Here is a 23,817-nt window from a genome sequence, read left to right on the forward strand (position 1 = left end):
CAAAATCTTTGAAAAATGATAATATAAAACCCATCATGTCTCGAAGTTTTATCCTCTGACAAAGAGAAGACTCTCTTTAATTCCTCCTCTAAAACTTCTATCCCCAATTGTCCAGCGACAGAGGAAGGTAAGTGACTGAAGGCCACTCTACTAAAGCTTACATCAAATTTTAACTCGAGAGAAAATCTTATGAAAGTGGTAAATAATTTCATTTTCCCAACTTTCATAATCATCTTCTTCAATTCCAGCGAATTTTAAACCTGACTAGTCATTAGACCTACATCTCGCACTTACAATTCAATGAAAGAATCTTGTGTTTAGATCCCCTTCTTTAAGCCACTTCACATGAGGTCTTTGTTTCCAATAGAGCTCCTCCAATCTCCAATAATCATGCAGAAGATTTAGCAACTGAATTTTTCAATTCACTTGCTCCTAAGTTAAAAAACAGCCGTCAAAAAAATTATGCTGGAGAAGATCAATCTCCACGTCTTTCTTATTTTCCATGTTTCATTTAGCCAAGTTTCCAAGATTTGGAGGGCCAGACTTTACTCTTCGAAAAGTCTTTCATGGTTTATTTATAGACAAGTATACCACAAAATTATGATATCTACTGCGAGGGGTGTCCACCACCCGATATCACTGATGAACGGTAGAGATTAACAGTTGCCAATCCATTTGGTTGACTTTTGGGTGAGACGGCAATATTGAACCATTCTCTATTATAATGTAATCTTTTTTTTGGGTAAATTTATTTTGGGACCTTTTGAGGCACTTGTTTCTCTAGTCCCGCTGGATCAGCCATTGCCTGGCTGGAGCTGGAACAATGTTTTCGATTCACGAATCTTTTATTCATATCAAACATCCAGAATCGGAAAAACAAAAAAAATCCCACAAGTTTGAGTGCAAATAATTAAGAAAACAGAAAAAGGGGCAAAACCGAAAGGGTCAATTTTTTGGAGAGCAAATTCCCAATTCCGTAAGACAATCGCCCGATTAGTCAGTGAGGCTAATCTGCGGATCCGGATTTGACGATTACAATCCAAATTGACATTTCTTAAAACTTTGGTTTCACCTCATAATTCACGCACTATCCTCTTTCCCCAATGAAGAATTTGGGGGAAAAAAGAAAAAACTTTTAACTTGATTAGATATCTTACAAGGGTGTGGTTTTGTATGAGAATGCAACCTCAAACAACCAAATTAAGTTTGTATGAGATTACAACCTAAAACAATCAAATTAAGGTGCACCCCCCAACTTTGCCGTAAGTACTATTAGCATTGAAAATTATTCAGATGGTATGAGAATCTTTTTTAACTCTAATTATATAATTTTAAATTTCAAAAATAGTTCAAATCAAATAGATCTATAAACACATAAAAATCTTTAAAATAGATAGTCCAAATAACATGTTGCAAAAGATATTATTTTTAGGACTTGAAAATGTAACATGGGTTTTCTCCAAAATCTTTGAAAAATTAGGGGTGGCAAAGGCCGGGTCCGGGTTGGGCAAGACCCAGATCCGGAACTAATAATATAATGTGGGACGTGGACCTAACCCAAAAATTAGAATATCTATGTATTTAAGTATATTTAAATATATTTTATATGTTGGGACCCAAAAAATATTAGCGGACCCGGACTCGGACCCAGACCCAAATAGTGTTCGGATCTAAGATTTGGACCCGGACCCAACCCACCGGGTCCAACCGGATCGAGTCTACCCCTCGGGTCGGATCCAGGACCATTGCCACCCCTACTTGGAAAAGTGTTTGGTGAGTTGACCGACTCATACGATTTTTGTACGGTCTCCCTATGAAATATATCTCAAAGATGGATTTTCGAACCAAAATTTTAGAGTTCAATAATCTCAACCCTAACAATGATTGAAATTTGAAAGTTTTCTTTTTCAAAAAATATAAATGCTATTTTATGAATTCATTTCTTCACCGTCCATTTTATCTTTTAGTGGATGTAACATTTTCTGACATCCATCTTAGAGATGGACATTAGATAGACAAGGGATCATAAGTCGGCTGACTCACCAAAACCATGTCCTTAAAAGAAACTTCACAAAAGCTCTATTAACGCTTCTTACTGATCCCCCGTGGTAACATGTACTCTCCTGAATCTGAGCTTAACGTTGCCATTAGCTTCTAATCCTGTTGTATTCACCATAGTTTTCAGAGTCTCATCAGTTCTTGCAACCATGCTATATAAATTGGGAATCTGGATTTTAAAAGATACTTCCCCTACCCATTGGCAAAGCCAGCACCAACTCAATCCGGAACTAAAACCCTGCTGCATCTTATAAAAACGTCAGAGAAGTTATGCTCTTCCAAGCAAAAGATGCCGACTTTCGGGTCAGTTTTTTCATGATAATCTGCTCCTCACCCAACCCATATTTGTTTTGCAGAAAAAACTTCCCGAGGTGACTTATTTGCTGCTCCCCTCCACCACCACTTGGTTAATAGCGCTTCGTTTTTTAGTTTCAACCTACACATCCCCAGAACCCCCTTGCTTCTTTGGAGTGCATATTGAGGCTAGAAACCTAAGTGGTATTTCTTTTTAGAACATGGTTTCTATGTGTTCATGTAGAAATGAGTCACGTCTTAAAAATCTATTTTTGAAATGGATGTAATCTCTAACATGGAGATCATGCATATGAAACTCAAGAACGAAAACATTTGGACCGTTAGTTTCAATTATTTTTAAATTGATCACCTATTTGCATCTATCATTAAAATGGATGTTTTATACGTCGGGGACTAAAAATGTGGTCCCTGCTGCATGAAACAATTTTCCTTCTTTTTACTCCTTGAACCACTCCAAAGGAAACTCCTTATCATGCTTTCTAGTCTATTAAGGACAACAGTGGGGCCCTAAGCAATGAGAAATGGTATACCGGTAGATTAGATAGTGTTGCCTGATCATTTCCCTGCCATGAAAAATACCTTAATTTCTAGGAATCTAGTTTATATTAAAACATATCAATGATTGGATCCCAAATTGATCAAGTCCGCCTACCTTGCAACAATGGAATACCCAGGTATTTGGTGTCGATGAAGTCCGCATAACAAAACCGAATCAGTTTGCATACGATTGGACAACCTTGGACCTGCAGTTAATCCTTCTAAATTCGGTCTTCCTCATATTAAAATTTCAGCCCGAAATAAGTACTCATCACAGAAGTGGAAAAGTCAAAAGACTCTTCACTATGTGCCGTATCAACATCATTAAGCAATGAAATATCTATCTACATATTGAAGGTGCGAGATGACCCGGCAATTTGCTGGAGTAAGGAATCCACTGAAGACACCTTTCAAATTTATATATTATATCGTTAGGCTCAAGGATTGAACTACCAGAATAGGAAAGGGAATAGAAGGCTACCTTGTCTAATTCTTCATATACCTTTCAAAAAACAATAGATCTCCTTTCAAACAGTATGAAGACCCCTCCCCCAGGAGAGGGATCCCTAATCCAATTTCTCTCTCTCTCTCCAAAACCTATCAGCCTTTCGATTTCAAATAAATACTTCCACTCGACCTTATCATGAGCTTCCCCAAAATCAAGTTTACATATAAGGCTTGCTTCTCCTGAGATATTTTTAGAATGAATGGCCCATTGGGCAATTAAATTGGTGCCAATAATTTGTCAATCATTCAGAAATGATCCTAGCAACCAATACCAAAAGGCATAGTTCTTTCAGAGATCCCCATGAACAATGATCAGTTCTGCTACCCTAAAACTTCAATATTTTTCTGGTGGCCAGAAATTCACAACCATACAAAGCACTTTCTAGTCATGCATTTGAAGTCATGCGTGTACTCTTCCGGTCTTGCAATGGTCTCAGTTTTTTTCCAAAATGGAAAAGAAGCCATAGCCATTGATATTCCCAACAGTCAACCAAGGAAAGAAAATACCACATGCATGTGAAAGCAAATAGACCGCACTCTGGAGCCCTCTTAGGGTCATCGGTCTAACTTCCTTTTGTGGCAAAAAAAAGTAGACAAAATAGGAAGATGTTTAAGCACATGACATACAAGATTTTCCCTCAAGTCATGGCCCCACCTATAGGAAATTGGCCTCGAATCTAGCCTGCAACTCCATTGGTTATTTGCTTGAGCTTGCGAAAGAAAAAGGAAAAGTATACAAAAAAACTATTTACTTTTGGAACAAGGTGGCAAACACTATGTCCATTAGATTTCCAAAAGGGTGGTTCCAAGAGTGTCCCTAAACAGACTCAAATTTCAAGAAAAAAAATCTTGAACTTTTTGACACACCTCAAGCCATGTAATTGGTCATCAAATTGCTTGGAGTAAGTGTAGCCTCATTTAACAAAGATATATGCTATCATAGTTTACAATCCAAAGAAGAATTACCACTTATTTCAGTGATGCGGTTAGCATGCGCAAGCCCACACATTTAGAAATGAGGGCCCTTAACAAATTTATTTTTAAAATAAAATTCGATCCTAATTTTTAGAGAATATATAATATTTAACATGGAGATCATGAATATGAATAAATAAATAAATTTTGAAAGCTGGAATAATAATTCTATTAAGAAAACATTTGGACTGTTCGTTTCAATTGTTTTTTTGATGGACCACCTATTTGCATCCATCTTTAAGATGGATGCTTTTATATACCTTTGGACCGCATATTGTACAAATACGCTCCAGCTGGCATGAAACAATTACTCGTATTTTAGTGTATGGGATGACTCATATAGACTGCAAGAGAAGTCAGGAAGAGAATTTGTGAACCCCAGAAACTGGAGGAGTCTTTCACAGGGGAGGAATCTGCAATATTCATGGGCCTTTACTGGCATGAAGAAACAATACCTTTCAGTTTCACATCAACATAAGCATGAGTACTATGACATTCTAAAGATTGCGAAAGCAGATAAAGACTGCTGAAGTAGTTCTAACTATGCATATCCAGATATCGATCAACTGCTTTTTTTTTTTTTCCAGTTTCTGATGTAATTTTCCATCTCTCAAGTTCCAGTGTTTTGAACTTAATAAAGACAAAATTTTGATTTGTTATTGGTGGAGCTCACTAGATTTCCATTACATGGATTGGAAGCGCCTCAAGATAAGTTGGCTCATCTCCAGGTACCTCTGAGCACAATTGTTGAGGCAGGTTGATTCACTAGAGCTGAACTTGCTTCCTGGTGAACCAGAAATACACTTGTCCCAACACACACTTGTAAGCTTCCCCACCATCTCACTGAACATGGCTTTCTGCTTCTCTTGCTGCACAACACCCAAGAGGCATCAACCCAAAACCCTAAGAAATATCAAGATTTCCTATGTTGTTTTTGTTATTTTTTGTTATTGCTTTCTAGGGTTGGGGGGGGTAGAGATATTGGTTTTGCATGAAATTTCATGCATATATCAAGCAGGCAAATCCTGAAAAAATAAAATAAATAAGAATTGAAATAGATAAAAGAGATTCAAGTAGATGACAAGCATGCTCAACAACGTGATGCTGTTCCTTGAGGATGAAGAAAAGAGATTAATTTTTCTTTTTTATTTTTGACAAAAAAGCATTCACAAATAATTTTCAGCTTTGGCCAGTCACAGCAATGAAACAGTCACGGCATATCCAAAGAAATCTTGCAACTGCATTAGGACGATCCGTAAGAGTTCCTACCTCAAAAAAGTCTTCCATTATTTTATTCAAAATAAAGATCTATAATTTTGTTCAAAATAAGTAAAAACAGTGCAGTAAAGTACTATATTCATAATTCTCTCAAAGAGGGCCTGATACCAGGGAAGCTAATTTAGGAAGTACATAGAAAATGGAACTCTTTCAAGCCAATGATCATCAGTTGGTAGGTCAGAAAAACGATTTACAATATTTTTAGTCCATGGGATGAGTCATATTCCTTGTGACAGAGAAGTCTTGGCCAACAAAATAATGCCATTTTGAGTTTGGTGTTAATCTCAATTACAAATGATTCCTATGTTGTTTTTGTTATTTTTTGTTATTGCTTTCTAGGGTTGGGGGGGTAGAGATATTGGCTTTGCATGAAATTTCATGCACATATCAAGCAGGCAAATCCTGAAAAAATAAAATAAATAAGAATTGAAATAGATAAAAAAGATTCAAGTAGATGACAAGCATGCTCAACAACGTGATGCTGTTCCTTGAGGATGAAGAAAAGTGATTGATTTTTCTTTTTTATTTTGGACAAAAAAGCATTCACAAATAATTTTCAGCTTTGGCCAGTCACAGCAATGAAACAGTCACGGCATATCCAAAGAAATCTTGCAACTGCATTAGGACGATCCGTAAGAGTTCCTACCTCAAAAAAGTCTTCCATTATTTTATTCAAAATAAAGATCTATTATTTTGTTCAAAATAAGTAAAAACAGTGCAGTAAAGTACTATATTCATAATTCTCTCAAAGAGGGCCTGATACCAGGGAAGCTAATTTAGGAAGTATATAGAAAATGGAACTCTTTCAAGCCAATGATCATCAGTTGGTAGGTCAGAAAAACGATTTACAATATTTTTAGTCCATGGGATGGGTCATATTCCTTGTGACAGAGAAGTCTTGGCCAACAAAATAATGCCATTTTGAGTTTGGTGTTAATCTCAATTACAAATGATTCCTGAATAAGACAAAGTGCGCTACATGTTTAGGCAAAAAATATGGAATTCCTTTCTTAATAATAAATTGTAAGACATGTCGGTTTTTCATTTCATTGTCGTAGAAGATTATATTTGTAGACATGGATTGATTCCATAATTGCAAATCTAGGGGAAATCCAAATTTCAAGAGTTTTTAAGTGATACAGTGTAACAATTTAAGCTCAAGAGTCGAACTCCTTGCCCTAAACTTTGAATAGATTGCAGACCGTTTCATTCCTTAACTGCTCTAGGGTGGTTAGGAGTTGATCCTCTAGGGTGTTAAGTGTTGATCCTTTAAATACAAATGCTCCTACTCTTTCTTGCTGATTTTTCGAGTAACTCACAGAAAGTATTCCTACACAAAAAAACAGCAAGAAAGAGTAGAAGCATCTATATCCAAAATTTTGAAGTATTGTACACTACGTACTTAGCCATATAGAGTGCATGTTACTCAAACCAAACAAACACATACAAATATATGTACATACAGGGACATTTATACATACACGATCAAATAAATATATATACACATATACAATATATGTATGTACATGAATTTCTAAGGTTAACATCCCATAAATACCAGTTGGATAAAGTTTCAACATCTCATTAGCCATCTAATTGCAAAAGTGTTTGTATACTATGAGACCACTTATTTTTTATACGAGAAGGTCACAATCACTTTTAGCCATTGGATGTGAAATCCAATATATGAAAGTATGTCACAACATTCGAGAAATTTTGTTTTGAACTTTGTACCTAAACAATGATACATCCTCAACTACTCAATTTCAAATCTAACCATCAATGATGATTGTAACATCCTTGTATCAAAAGTAAATGGTCTCATTGTATACATTTCCATTACAAAAACACCCTATCTTTTCTTGAAATTGTATATTAATAGGAGATATCTTGGTCATTTTGAAGTGGCATGTCATCTCAACATCACCTAATAGATGCTATTTCTTGCAAGTACAATCTCATTTTAAAATATCTTGTAAATTTCAAATGTACCCCAAGGCTGAAAGGGCACTATGAATGCTATAATCCATACCACAAACACAAATGCATGTGGAGGAAACTTCACTTGCATACCCACAAAAGTAACCAAGGATATTCTTATGCATACAGATATATATAAACCATAGTTTTTGGGTACGGGATCAGGAATGGTTCCAGGATCGGCGGATCAAAGCTATATTGAGGATCCCTGTGTTAGGGATCGATGCCGTACAACCTCAAAGGTCGGGATCGAGGTCCATGTGTGTTGGGGATCGAGCTCCTTTATTATATAGAATCGAGAATTATTATATAAAGGTGCGAGATACTATACGTAAGAAGCGAAGTTCCCAAGGGCATTTTTTTGAGTTCCTAGGGAGCACATTAATGAAAGTGATCCAAAATATTAACAAGCAAGGAATAACTTTTATAGGAGCAAGCTCCATTTTCTTAGAACACGAGTTCCTCGTGTAGGTAATAAGGATCCGAGGCTTTAAAATGTAGCTCCCGGTGTTGTTAACCAATAACATGTAGGCTTTGTCTTTCTATGAAATAAATAAGGAACTTTAAAGCGATCCCATATTGGTGGGCTCTGGATGCCATATATGGAGATGCTTGTGTTCCGTTATTTTGGAGTCTAGATCCCAATGCACTCTGGAGCGCGAACCATAAGACTAGGGAACTAGATCCTGAATTGTTCAGGAATGCGAAATTAAATTGTAAGGAACTCATTCCCTTATAAGATGGAGCGAGATCTGGAAAACACTAAATTGAGTTCCAAACGAGATCGGCTCTGGGGTCGAGAAAATCAAGGTTCTGCAAGGGAACGCCAAGCAAGGGAGGAGATCCAGATAACTATGATATAAATGAGCTCCAAGCATTTTCACAAAATTAAGGACAAAACCCAGAACAAACTCTAACCTCTTGGTTTCAGGGATTGTTTTAGCTAGGAAACCCATAGAGCAGGATACTTGAGCCTGACAAGCCTTCCAAAAACATTAGTTTAAGGTTCAAAGGGGGTGTTAGAAACTTCACTTGCACCGTCACAAGAGTTACCAAGGCTATTCTTATGCATACAGAAATATATGAACGAGCTTCAGGCATTTACACAAAATTAGGGACAAAACCCAACCAACTCTAACCTCTTGGTTTCAGGGATTGTTATAGCTAGGAAAGCCATATAACAGGAAATTTGAGCCTGACAAGCCTTCCAAAAACATTAGTTTAAGGTTCAAAGGGGGAGTTAGAAGCTTCACTTGCACCCTCACAAAAGTTACCAAGGCTATTCTTATGCATACAGAAATATATGAACGAGCTTCAGGCATTTACACAAAATTAGGGACAAAACCCAAAACAAACTCTAACCTCTTGGTTTCAGGGATTGTTATAGCTAGGAAGCCCATATAACAGGATACTTGAGCCTGACAAGCCTTCCAAAGACATTAGTTTAAGGCTCAGGGTGTTACACTAAATTACCAAAAAAATAAAAAAGAAACGTGCTTAAATTAATATACCTTCATAATTTTATAAACATGGGTGTAACCTTGGTTATCCAATAGAAATTTTCAGACAGAGAAGGGAATCCATACTATGAGACAGTGTCTAAAAATGATAACCAAGCCTTGTACTTGCCAGGGACCTGAGCCCAAGTTGGTCAAAGAATTGGCCAAGCCAAAGGCAAGCTGAAGTCCTAATTCAGCCAAAATTTTTGGGAGAACACGCACCCTAGGCTCAGGAGACTCGCCTGATTTTTGACGACTCCCTCCAGAATCACTATGGTCCCGATCCCGAGCTGACTAAGGCAACTCCGAGCAGGCTTGGCGATATTTAAACCACTCTTATGAGGCAAGAACATAAATGAGGTGGCAGTGATGATACCATAACAGTTGAAAGGTACAAAAAAATGATATATAACATACAACAGTTTTATGCATCAATAGCATTTACCAAGTGATGCTGGCTTGACAAGACCATACGAAATGGCCAAACTACAAATTAAATAACCAACTGAACCATTACTAAAAGTAGTTATGTAAATAGACTATCAACATATGTGTGTGTAACAATAATTTCGGGAAGGGTTGTAATAACTTTCACAATGCATGCTGGACGTCCTTATCATTCACCACCATTTTTTAGACAAAGCTTTATCCTCCTTTCTAACAATATTTAATTGTAAAGTAAGCATAGTTTCATCATTTCACATGATAATTTCCAAATTAGTGCTAAATGCATATAAGTGACTGTTCATTAAGCACTCGCCAAATGTGAGGTAACTAATTGCTTATTCCCATCAATGTATCGACACATTTCTTACACACACACAACACAATACCTACACACACACACACAAGTTGACCGTAACAACACTTAAAAAAACAAAGGTTAGCGTTAGAATGGGTTGTGAACGATGTATTTATAAAAAAGTTTCTTTACATTAAATAGTTGTTTTTCGTGGGTAGCTTGATCACAAAGGGTACACGTCTAATTATCACTATTCACTAAAAACAATAGGTACCATTGTCATCTTTAAAAAGATAGAGTTAAAATTTTCATTAAATGATAAAGGTATTTCTACTAATAAAATTATATAACATTTACATCCCAAACACCATTGTACTTTTATAAAAAATTCAAATGTATCCCTACTTAATGGTTAAGATACCTATAAAGGGCAACTTTTTAACAAAAAACAATGACTTTGCAATAAAAACACCCATCACACCATATTTTAATATTTATCTTTATATTTCGAGTATATAGGATGTATAGTGATGGGTGTTCTCACTAAAAAGTCATGGGTGTTCTCACTAAAAAGTCATGGGTGTTCTCACTAAAAAGTCACTGCTTCCTTATAAAAAGTTGCTTTCAATATGTAGCTTAAGTAAGGGTACATTAAAAATTTTCATAAAAATACCATAACATTTTGAAAGCAAGTGCCTTAGAATTTTATTACCAAAAATATTCTCGTCATTTAAGTGAAAACTTCAAATATTTATTTATCAAGTTAACAAAAGTACCCCTTGTTTTTTTTAGTGATAATTACACATGTACTTCTACATAATGACCAAGCTACCCACAAAAAAATGAGTCTTTAATAAGAAACACTACATATTTGCTAATCTACCCTTCACAACCCATTCTAGCTTTAAACTCTAAACAGTTGTTACAAAAGGGAAATTTATGTACAATGTCTTTTTTGTGTATTTTATCTTTTCCAGTTTTGGCCCCGACTTTGTTGCAAACATTGAACTGCATTTTTATCATTTTTTATTACTTTTGTGGTTTCTAGGGCAATCCACTGCCCTAGATATCGAATTAGCCATTTCTGGCCCATCATTCCATACAGTGGGTTTGAATGTGGCAGACTGATGTCTGAAATATTGGACCGCTTTTAAGTTATAAAAAAGACAATTTTAGGCAGTCTAATGTTACTAACATCAAACTGTCTAATACCAACCAATTTGGGCACCTATAACTTGATTATTGAGTTCTTAAATGAGCCACAAGCAAACTATTTAGCTTACTTCTGAATAAGTGTTGGAAAGTTGTCAGAACACAACATTCGCTCAAATGGCTGGAGGTTCACCTTCAAACACGTAATTAGTATAGTCATTACCTTCTTGGTTCTAGAATTCCCTATTATTGAATTGCCCTTCAAAATTCAAAAATCAAATTATGATTGGTATCGCCACAATTTCAGTTGCACATATGCTTGGTGATCAAAGAAGAGGTACTTGTTGCCAAGTAGGTTATCTGTAGCTATATAAACTCAAAGGGAAGATACAAGGGCCCAAATTGGATAGTATTGGTAGTTCGATGTTGGCAACATCGAACCACCCAAAATTATATATTTTTTATAATTTAAAAGCAATCTAATGTTTAAGACATCAAACTGCCCCATCAAACCGACCATATGGAATGACAGGTGGTCCGATGTTTCTAATATCCGAGCACCCCAGAAATGCACCGGTCTGATATCTGGGGCACAAGACTACCCCAAAAACCACCAAAAAATTTTTAAAAAATTTGTAATCAAGTGGAAAAACTAGAACAAAATAGAAAACATAAAAAAGAAGGTCCTCACTGTAAAATTTTAAAAAAAAATATGGACAGTGGGTACTTGCGTAAATTTAACCCAGTCCATAAGTAAATTAACCATATATATATGAGTAATGATACTATGAGACCTTCCCACACCCATGTGAGTAGGCCGCAAAAGGATCACCATTAAATTTTGACACAGATCTCTAGAAAAGTTGTCAATAAACCCATTCACCCAAGTCCCACACCCATGTGATAACTTTTCTAGAGATCTGTATCAAAATTTAATGGTGATCCTTTGGGGTCCTACTCACATGGGTGTGGTAGGGTCTCATAGTGTCATTACTCTATATATATATATAGAAAATGCTAGCATAGGCCCACTAGCCTACAACTACATATGAGCCCAATGGCCTAGATTCAATCTGGGCCGACCTGACGAATACAACCTCATTTCGTATTTGAATTTTAATATATTTTCTACAAATCCAAATCAGGTGAAATTTTAGGCGTCTATTCTTCTCATCAAGGCGCACCTAATAAAAATATTAAAAAATAATTCTCAAAATATAAATTGACCAAAATACCCCTAAACAAATTTGGGGGTATTTTGGTCAACTTGATTTTTACAAAATATTTTTTGATATTTTTATAAAACACACACGCCCAAAATTTTAAGTGATTTATATTTATAGAAAAAATTAAAATTTAAATACAAAATGAAATTGTGTTCATTAGATTGGCCCTGATTCAATCTGGGCCGTTGGCTCATATGTAGCTATAGACTAGTGGATCTATGCCAGCATTTTCCTATATATATATATATATATATATATATGGATAATTGGTGTAGTTTACATTAGGTTCCAACCTTACTTGCAGAAGTATGGTTGTGATGTTCAACTCTACGTTGTTGCAACCTTAATGTAGAAGTATGGTTGTGATGTTCAACTCTACATTTGCAACCTTACTTGTAGAATTGTGGTTGCAATGTTCAACTCTAAACCATCCATTATTAGTCAAATGGCGTAGATTTGGCATGTCTACTAAAACAGTGTGCAAAAGCCACACGTCTTTTACAATAGTGTCAATTTGATGAGGGCATCATGGCCTTCTATGAGACAACTTACTTTAATTTATCAAGGATTTTAATTTCTTTTTTTTATTATTATTTTAAGAGTGAAAACTAGGGTTATTTGGATTTTTAAGTACTTTAGTTATGTTGGGGGGGAGGGGGGGGGGGGGGGGGTACTTATGTCTTTTAGGTATGTAGAGAAATCAGGGGCAGTTTGGTCATTTAACTATTTCATTTTAGTTAGGGGTGTATTCAGTCTCTTTTTATAACTATGGATATATCTCAAAAAATGCAGCCAAGTTTCCACAAGATGGATGATTAAATCAAGCCATCTAGGTTTTAAGAACATCAAATCTTTGGAAAAAAAATTTGATCACAAGGTGAACCAAAGATGATATGAAAATTTTCAAGTCATAAAACTCAGTTTAACCAAGTGTTTTGCCCACAAGACCACACATATACACACAAACCTCTTTCCTACTGCAAAATTTAGATATTGTAGTTCATGTATGCTTATTATAAAGACATAAGCACATAAACATATCTATTGGTAGATATATACCCCTTTGATGGTAAATTTAGATAAGGCCACATATTTTATGGAAAATACCCTTACGAATGTGCAAGTAAAATTATCAAGAAGGCATGTTCTTACAATTGGCTAATGGCAATGATGAAATTATCATAGTGCCTGGGGAACTAGCCATCAAAAGGAGCAGAACATATTAATATAATGAAATCATGCCCTTTTAATTGTATGGTATTTGTGACAAAGCCCTTGACAAATAGCAACAAAACCCTCTTCCCAAACATGTTTTGGGACACATGGGAGCACCACCTCTTGCCAAGATAAAACATAGCACACTTCAGAGGGGTGCGGGGCTCACATGGGAGTGTTTAACTCATTATAAACAAAGGTGGTTGACATAGCTTGGCCAAGCTCGCATCTTGCTTTCGATAATAATTTTGGGAAGGACATCATGTTCATCATTTGGCAAGTGAAATCTTGAGGATTCTAAACAATGCGAGGGTAGGCATTCCGACACCATTGACTAATATTTGTCAATTAAAAAAAAAGACTTAATGAAGCACAAAGGTTGACATTATGAGAATGACATTCCTTGTTTTGTTTAGAATTCACATGAGTCTTCCTGGAAAATGGAAAAACTAGCCTGGCCAGAAATGAGTACAAGTACAAGGTGGGCATATTTTTTGCTAAACGAGAAAAGTAGTACCTTAACCAAGTCATTGCCTAGAAGTGTGCTAGCAAAACCCTTAGATATACCCCGTTCTTAGCCACATGACAAATGTGAGCATGGCATGCTTTTACCAAACATAATCCAAAACCCTTAAAAACTTCTTCCGTCATGTGTTACAATAATTACTAAGCATAAGAACATAGAGATAACCTTTTCTACGAAAAAATAAAGAATATCTAAACGCCCCTAAAAGGTAACAAAAATAAAGAAGAGAAAGACAAAGGACAAAGGTTCATAGTTTTCTTCTGCCGAGCAGCAGTGAAGTGCTCACAGAAGCACCGGCATCTCACTTTAAAGCCTTTGAATACCTAGAAACTTGGACACAGGCCTGCAACCAGGCAAGGCAAAGGGTCTGAGTCAGTGTTCCAAGCAGCGGGTCCCTAAACAACCTAAGCTCGAGCTACAAAATTTGGCCTAAGGGCAGGGCTGGCCTGGCCTGAATTCTAGGCTCGGTGGCCACGGCAAACTGGGGGTCATGGACCAGCCCGGCCCATTAATAGCAGCACTAGGCCTAGGCCAAGATCCCTATGGCCAGCTCGGGCTAGGTTTGAGCTAGTCCCCCACCTTTGCCACACCTATTAGCAAGTCCATCTGAGTCTTAAAATAAATGAATAAAAAATAAAAAAAATTCTTGGGAATCTGTGCGACTCAGCCTGGTCCCAAGTTCTTCCACTCGGAGCCAGAGCCATGCTGAGTCCAAGTCACTCGCCCAAGTACTCAGCCTGGTCCCAAGTTCTTCCATTCGGAGCCAGCACCATGTTGAGTCCAAGTCACTCGCCCAAGTACAAGCCTGACTTGAAAAGTTTTAAAACACCGCCACAATGTGAAGTAATTAATTTGGAGTATTCTAGTTATTTGAGCCCATGATCCATATAAGCCCTTCTCAATCAGATAAACATGACAAAAAAACTAACAAGAATAGAAGCTGCAGCAGCAGCTTATAAATGATCCCTTACGCTGCTGGAAATGCTCACAGATGGTGTTAGGAAGAAAAAAAGAAAAAAAAATTGAACGAACGCGTTAGGAAATTTACTAGGAGCACCATTCAAACAATCAAAATATTCCATCACTACAAAGAAGAAGGCAGCATTCAGTAACCCGTAAGTGGCAAACTAAACTAGTCCAACCAGGTGATTCCAATATGGGCTCATAATTGACTTGGTGACTTGCTTGGTTGACTTAGGAAATGAGCAAGCCACTGCACCAAGTCATGAACGTATTTAAAAATTACCAAAGATAATAAATTAGGGGGAAAAAGAAGAAAAGAGAAACAAGATCATGAAAATTCAGGGATAATATATAAATTAGATGAAGATAAAATGGTAATATAAAAAACAAATATAAGTTCTCATAGTTCAATCATTATCATGTATCATAAAATATAAATATATTTGTGTTGTTCCGTGACTAATTTTGTGCAGAAAGGGTTTATGCATGATAGAACCAAGGAGCCAAATTCATTTTTTCTCATCACTAAAGAGGGTTTATGCACGATCGACTGAAGTTCTTGAACAATGTTGTTTAGCACTAAGAGAAGAGAACCTTGGTTATGCAACTCAAATGACCAACTATTATTGAATCAAAGAAGCTGACAAGAGAACAAGGGGTTTTCAATTAAATTCTCCCCACTTCGGCTTTCTCCCCTTAAGACCATAAACCAACTTCTCAGCCAAGATCACCAGCTACCTCGAATGCAGATGAAGCACTATATATTTACATCAAAGATAGAGTTTCATTTTATAAGTATCTATTAACTGGATCTTCACATCTAAATCGACATCCATCTACTACATATAGAAAGTAATGGATACTGAAGATTCTTACGAGAACCAAGTTAATCTCATGAAGAGGCCACTGCCATTAATCTGGCACTGAAGCATTCAATGGCCGGGGGGGGGGGGGGGGGGGGGGCGAAGGGGTAAAAATATTGCAGTATAGAGAAAAAGATGGAAAGTGTTAGAGATCTACTCTCCCTGAGTAAAGGGCATGCTGAATCATCTAGATACTAGATCTCCATTATCAAAAGTTCAAACCTATAAGAAAAATACACTGACCCATCAAGCTCTTTGCTATGATAGCTCCTCCATTGAACGGTATGCTCATTAAAAGGGAACTCAGGAAACACTAAGAGAGCGATAGATGGAAAAAATATTAAATAGAGTTATGAGTAAATGCAGAGGACTAGAGTAAAGCATTAGACCAAATTCTGCTTCACAGTAGCAAGCACCAAATTCATCATCACTATTCAATCTATACACTACTAAAGAAATGGTATTATCAACCAATGGTTAGCAGTGAAGTCACTAAACTGGTTACTAAAAAGAACAGTACAGTAAGAAATAAACTTAGTCCTAAACTAAAACAAGATATATACAGAACGCATCGCAGAACGCATGGCATAAAAAGTGGAACTTATTTACTCAATATTCCAAGATCTCCCCAAATCGCAAATCTCCATTTCTACTAAATAACCCAAACATCTACCCATCTTTTGAAAGCTCATTACCTCAATTAGTTAAAGGTTTTTCAATATAAAATTGCTTTTCAAATTTCACTGTCATTCTCCTACATCAGAAATGTCATATTTTCAACTCTTAAAATTATTTTTCTAACCATCCATCAAAGAATAAGCAATGTTCAGTAATCAAACTCAATAGTCTTTTGAACCAGAAGAGATAGAGTGATTATATTCCAGTACAAATCACACGAAGATAATTAGAGAATAGGGGAAGAAAGTAAATGTTAACATGGGAAGTTTCCATGTCTTACCTCTAAAAATCTTTGCAACTCTGCTGAATCCAACGATGAACCATCCATGGCCGTAACTGATAAAACCCTAAAACCCCCTTATTTCGTTGTTTTTCTGCAGGGTTTATGAGTTCAAACCCTAAAAGGTCGTGGAGTCAAGATTATGGAAGTGAAGTTCAAACCCCCTTATTTCCTTTATTACCAATTTGATTGGACGGTGATGATTTTGCTGATGGATGACGGCCTCTTCGTCTTGGGCATGTGGATTATATTATGGATGCGGTTTAAATAAGGTGGCGAGTTTAAATAATCAAAGTTATGTGAACCTCTAAACCTTGTCACAAAAAAAAAGTGCAGTTTTGGTACCAAAAACCTTTAATTATAAAATTTAAGGATCCAGACATTGTGTGGGCCGAGCAGATCTATAAATGCTTAAATTTTTTGAAATTTGACTATTTAGATAATGTACTCTATGACACATTAATTTTAAATTTAAATTTTTTTTTTCCCATATCCAAATATATCTTGTGGCCATATAATCAATTATAGCATTTTTGACATTGAAACAACTTTTTAAAGTAAATTTTTAAGATACACCTTACTTCTATAGTATAAGGTCTGCACTATTTTGGCTAAACCAGTAAACATGCTTTCTTCTATTTGGTTAACACAATAGGTTGAGAATTGTTGTACAGTGTAGTTGTCTTTGTCCAATGAGAATTGTTGTACAGTGTAGTTGTCTTAGTCCAATTTTTAAATATGCCTATTTCAAAGCGCCACAAATAAGTGACTAATTCAGTTAACATCACAATGACACTAGTTTTGCTTTTGGGTGAGGTTTATACAATAATACGCACCTCTAAATATTGCCCAGAGATGTTGTCAGAAACCTTACGATGGCTTGAAAGACTATTCTTATCTTAGTTATGAAATTTAAAAGTTTAAATATTGTACAAATTGGACAGATCTATAAATACTTGAAAACCTTAAAAAATAAATGGTCCAGATAATTTTTTATACGATGGCATTATTTTTTGGACTTGAACTTCTTCTTTTTTTCTTATCCATACATCTCAAAGTTGAGATGATCAATTCGAGGGTTTTTAGCAATTGTATGATTCTTATTGACATGCCTCTCAACTTGGATTGTCACTATTTACAAAGATGAGGATGCCATTTTTTATAACTTCACTTATTCTTAGAAGGAAAAGGTTTATATAATGCTGCAAATGTAAAATGTAGAATTAAGGTGCACCTAAAAGATCTATCTTAATAGACTATCTTGAAGTTGGAAAGCCCTCTGATTGATCATCTTGATATCGAGATATATGAATATAAAAACTAAAAAAAATGATTTCGATTCTATTTGAGTTTCGAGATTTTCATTTGTTTAAATATCTATTTGATTTGAACTATTTTTGGAGTCTAATATTTTGTAATTAGAAATGAAAATGGATTCTCTGGCCATCCTATGAAATTTAGAAATTGCATAAGGTTGCAACCTTAAACAGACAAATTAAGGTGCACCCAAATCATGATTAGGTGTCTTTTGATGGATATTTTGAAAGAAAATAAAAAACATATAGGGTGGAACATTAAATAGTTCATCTCTGATAGATATCTGAATAAATTTCCTTTAATTATTTGACAGCGCTATGTCCCCACATAGGGCTAGGTCCCAGAAAGAAGGGGGTTTAGGTCCTAACAAGAATATAGCCTTCTATTGGGTACCTTTCTTCCACTTGGGTTGTGGAAGGTTTATTTTCCCAACACATTGCGTACTAAGAGAAAATCTTGCAGTTAGGATATTGCCTAATTGGCATTGTATACTAGGATTTCATGTCTATATGGACGTCTTAGAAAGAAAAAAAATTATTATTATTATGACATATTAACGGTGGGAATGGAGGGTGAACATTATGTTGAAGCATCTGCTCCCCTAACCACCAATGCCCCGACATCATTCCAAGAATCTTCTAAGTGACTTTATCATCATTCTGCTTCAAATGTTGAATATGAAAATTGAGCTCCTCAAAATCTAGAACACCTCGATTACTCTTGTCCTATGAAGTCTCAATGACTGAGTCAAGAGTGTCAGACGCATATTGGTTATCCACGGATGAGAGCTAGATTTGTTTTTAACAAATCATATAATTTTACAATTAATTGGATCCTATTCATCATCAACATCAAAGTTTTTTCCAACTATTTAGGGTCGGCTATATGAATCTTGGTCCTCCATTCTGTTATACTAATTGGATCCTATTAGTTCTACTAATTCTATGATGAATTTGAAAAAATGGGTGTGGGTCAGTTTGAGAGATATGGGCTCGAGCTCGACTGTCGAGCCACTTTGTAACCTCTGTCTACTCTTTTTTGGATTAAGGAGGAGTGGCTCCTAGCTAGTCATGCTGTAATTGAAAGCAGTGTGAATGTATAGTGAGGTGAAAGAGGTGGCTTGGAAGTTGTTTAGGGTTTTGCATCGCTAAGTAGATTAGCATTGAATTTGCAAGCTCCTTTTGATTTTTTAAAAACTTGTTTTCATAATCACTGACTGTTCAGTCGGGTGGAGGAAGAAAAAAAAAGCAAAAATGGTTGCTCACAGGAAAGAGGGGACATCCCCATCTCCTTTCGTAGGCAAATATAGGCCACATAGGGAGGGGAGAAGAGGTTTTCAATGCTCTCATATGAACAAAAAGGGAAATTTATGCATGGAATTGCATGGTCCACATTTTTCTCAAGTTTATAACAAGGGAAAAGTTTATATAAGATTGCAACCTTAAAATGTAGAATCACATATGCACCTCAAAAATCTATCGAAAATGTTGTTTTAATATTGAAAAAGCTCTCTAATCAATCATTTTGACATTGAGATCTATGAATATGAAAAAAAAAAAAAAAAAAAATTGAATCTCGAAAATAGTGCATCTTGCAACACATTATCTAGACCGTCCATTTTCAAGATTTTCATATATTTATGGATGTACTTGATTTTAACCATTTTTGAAAATTAAAATTTTCTAATTATGTATGACAATAGATTTTAAGATAATACTAAGAATTTTTTACAACAAAATTACTTGTTATGATAAAATTTTAAGGTGCGCTTTAGTTGGATTGTTTGAGGTTGCAACCTTATAGAAACCGCACCCTTATAATAATGTCTTATCTTATCTTTTTTATTTATTTCAATTTTGCCCCAGTTCGATGTTGGCTAAATAGAACCACATGTATTTTTTATGTGTTGATTTTTGGTTAAACAATCACCGAATACTGCTACCAGTTTGGTTTCTTTATTAACAATCAAGGTTCAAAAATACGGATTGGTGACTTGGACTGCCCATTTGGAAAGCTGATGTGGTTTGGCAGATTGCGGATCAGCGATCTAGCCAAGTGAATCGTCCAGTGACAAATTTAAAAAAATTAGAGAACAAAAAAATTGAAAAATAAAAAGCAGGGCATGTTTTGGGAAGTCTTTGTCAGAACCGGCTGCTTCATAGAGGGAGCCAATTGGTTCCCAATATTTTGGGAAACTGGGAAGGCCCCTCCAAATCTCAACCCAGATCAACCAATTCTGATTTGGATTGCAATTTTTTTAAAACCTTGTTAACAATCTAAGGTTTTTGGTGCAAGAATCGATAGCTATCAAGCATTTTCATTTATATATGCTTTTAAGGGCACGACCAAATGCAATGACCACCAAATATGATGAACTGACACTCCTCACTCCACCAGATATCTTTTATTATATTGAGTGGATTTCACACTAGAACATTGGGCATAACTTACCACCAAATTGCCAAAAGACTACAAAAGGTGAGAAAAATTGTTTCACGTGGGCTGGATCTGATTTCTACATATGCGGTCTAGAAAGTGTAAAACATCTATCTTAAAGATGGATGATGTTCCATCTAAAAACAACAGAAACTAACCGTCCAAATGTTTTTTTACTAAAACTATTATTTTTAATTTTTAAAATTTATTTATTTATTCATATTCATGATCTCCATGCTAGATATTATATCTCCCTAAAAATTAAGTCTTAAAATCCATCTTAAAATAGATTAACATAGAATGCTATGTGGATGACATCATTGCCAAGGGAAAAATAGGAGTCTACCGTTGAGATCTCAATGGTGTCTATGCAGAATTTTCTCAAGGGAAAAGATTTGTTGTTCCCATGGGAGCATATTGTCCATTTGCACCATTAGGAATATTTTTAGGACCAAATGTTGGAGATATAACCTCTTGAACCTAGTGGCAAACATGAATAAAGGGTTATATTAGGGGTTAGGGTTCTCATACTATAGAGCATTTCATAATTGTACTCAACACATTTTGAACATTTATATACCTTTGTTTTGTAATATAATATTTTTTTAATAAAGATATTTTTTTGACATTAGGAAGAATATGACATCATACACATGAAGTATGACATAACCCGTATGGAGCATTAAATGCTAATAGTGTTCTCTATGTAGGTGATGTCACATCCATGTAGAAGATGTCATACCCCTCCTAATAACAAAAAATACTCTTACTAAAAAAATACTCAAAGTAATTGGTATGAAAATATTTCCACGCTAATTTGTCCCCATGCATATTTTTACACCAATTGGCAGCCTATTGGTATGAAAATATTTCCGCATCCGCACCTAATCACATGAATAAATTTTTTTTTATGAAAATATTTCTGCACTTAGCCACATAAAGAAATTTTTTCACATAAAAATATTTTTCATATTTTCCAAAAACTTTTCCAAGGCAAACCAAATGTGCCTATATGGATAACACAAATCATTACTTACCCAAGCAATGCCACAAACCTTTATAAAGTTCATAAGAAGGGTGGCCCATTTATGGACCAAACAGCGAAAACACTTGTGTAATATTCCCTTTATTGCTCAAGAGATACCATCTAAGCCACCATTGATTTGTACTCATATATCCTTTATTGCTCAAGAGATACCTACTAAACCACCATTGTTCTAGCGTCTCATTAACTAAACATGGCAATTTTACTGTAAATATTTCCCGAGAAATATTTTCACACCAACCAAACATGCCCTAAAGGATGACAATGGAATTTATAATACAATGTATAATTGAGGACCTCGCTGGCCCACAAAGGATGAAAATAGAAAAGCAATACTAATTCTTTGATATTCTAGGTTGAGGACGTGGTCCCATACTACCTAGTGCCACTCTTCCTTCTTCTTTTTTTTTGCCATGACTTTGCGTGAGCAATCATTTCCAAACATTTTGCCACCATCTAAATGTAAATAAGTAGACAATAAAGTAAATTTGTGTAGACATTGAAAACTTGAAATCGACCACTCATGAATAATCAATGTCTTCAAAAATAAAAGGAAAATAGTGAATACCAACAAGAAGTTATGGTGGGTAGACAAGCAGATAGCTATAACATTCATCACTTCTGATTGACCCTTGCCATAGTAGCTAGTGCTGTAAATACCTGAGGTTGGTGTCACAAATATTTAATATGTTTTAGAAAAAATGAGGCACATCTGTATATTAATTATTTATAAATAAAATATTATATTGTTATTATGTATAATATAGGTCGTGTGTTATAGTTTTTTACATATCAGTTTTTCATGATATATAATATAGTTTCTCTTTCTATAACATAAACTGAAGTGTGGTCATTGATATTTTAATATGTGATTGTATACAATGGGATCATTTATATTTAGTAGAAGGACGTCACAATTCCTTATATATAAAATCTATAGCTTGGGTGAGTCACAAAGTTTGAGATTTTTTTTTTTGAACTTTGAGCTTGATCAATGGAATAAATGCAACCACACAATTTCACATCCAATGGTCAAGATTAATTGTAACCATCTCATATCAAAGATAATGGTCTCATTGTATACTTTTTCCTTTTAATGTTTACAAATGATCAGTACCAGCATGTGTCAATATGCAATACAAGGCCAAAGGCCACATGTCATAGTAATATGGATCATAGCTTGGAATTTTGGTCAAGTCTATGTCAGCCACATGTCAATTTTGAGTGCACTTGGCCTGACCTAGGTTGGATCTGAGTCCATCTTGGACCCTGTCGGGTCAGGTTGAGTATGGGTTGGGGTCAACTTGAACTGATCCAAATCCATTTATAAAAGTATGAGATACATGTAACTATAGATTATAAAATAATTATTTTGTATGTTTCTGCTTCCGATCCAAGCCCGACTTGAGAATGGCCTGAAGCCTTGGTGGTAGTATTGACAAGCCCCATGGTGAGGTCTCTGACAGTATTCTCACCAAAAAGTAGGGGCCCAAATCCCCACTGACATACCACTTTGAGAATGGGGTTGCGGTCGTGGAGGTAGTTTCACTTGTTGCCGGACAAAGGTCTATACTTCCATTCTCACATAAAACATTAAAAAACCACTAAAAATTTCAAAAACGGGTAGGGACTCGTTATCCCCAGTGACTTACCCAACAAAAAAAAAAATCTAAGCCCGACTCAACATGGTAGGTGTAGTTTGAGTCCAATTGACTCGTGCCAACCAGGGCAAGGTTCGGTCAAGGCCTAACTTCAACCTTAGTCGGGTCAGGTCCTAGTCAACAGCCATATGTAGGATCCCATATCCATAGTCAATGGCTTAGCGTAGATGGTGGAGATGATCCAGGACTGCCTGACAAGCAACAGTAGGCCCTTGACAAGGTTATATAACAAACGGTATTACCCCTGGTTTTCTATCAAATCAAACCTTACCTAACAAGAAATGGCCAGGGACTTGGCTGGCCCATTGAGCTCGGCTAGGTTGACCAGGTGAAGCTTGAAATTCCATCTTCGAAGCAGGGTTTAGGGTTGGAGATGTACTCTTCCATATTGGTGATTCTAGATCCGAACAGGCTGATTCTCTCTAAAAAAAAAAATACTAAGTCTTTTGGAAAATAAAAAAATTGCACAAGTGGGATCCATATAGAATCGACTAGTATTTTGAAACCCGGATTTGTTGGGTGGATCAATCATCCACATATCTGTATTAGATCGTTGGATTAGGC

General features: G+C 35.7%; 1 protein-coding gene across 1 annotated transcript; it reads right to left on the bottom strand.

Moving 5' to 3' along the window:
• Window positions 1–4,760: 4,760 nt before the first annotated feature.
• Window positions 4,761–16,994, bottom strand: TIM8 (translocase inner membrane subunit 8). The gene is made up of 2 exons (XM_006844513.4): window positions 16,795–16,994; window positions 4,761–5,261 (listed from the first exon to the last, which is right to left on the bottom strand). The coding sequence occupies exons 1-2, from the start codon at window positions 16,840–16,842 to the stop codon at window positions 5,076–5,078; spliced, it is 234 nt and encodes a 77-aa protein (XP_006844576.1). The 5' UTR covers window positions 16,843–16,994; the 3' UTR covers window positions 4,761–5,075.
• Between the last annotated feature and the right edge of the window lie 6,823 nt (window positions 16,995–23,817).

Source organism: Amborella trichopoda, chromosome 6 (genome assembly GCF_054954075.1).
Source record: "Amborella trichopoda isolate Santa Cruz 75 chromosome 6, AtrichopodaSantaCruz75HAP2 v2.0, whole genome shotgun sequence".
In the NCBI taxonomy this organism is placed as follows: domain Eukaryota; kingdom Viridiplantae; phylum Streptophyta; class Magnoliopsida; order Amborellales; family Amborellaceae; genus Amborella; species Amborella trichopoda.

What these genes read in the sequence shown, in the direction of transcription:
- TIM8 (XM_006844513.4), bottom strand. Translation starts at nt 16,842, where the DNA reads ATGGATGGTTCATCGTTGGATTCAGCAGAGTTGCAAAGATTTTTAGAG. An exon ending in AGTTGCAAAGATTTTTAGAG is followed by an intron (nt 5,262 to 16,794) that starts GTAAGACATGGA and finishes GGTGTTGTGCAG; the next exon opens with CAAGAGAAGCAGAAAGCCAT.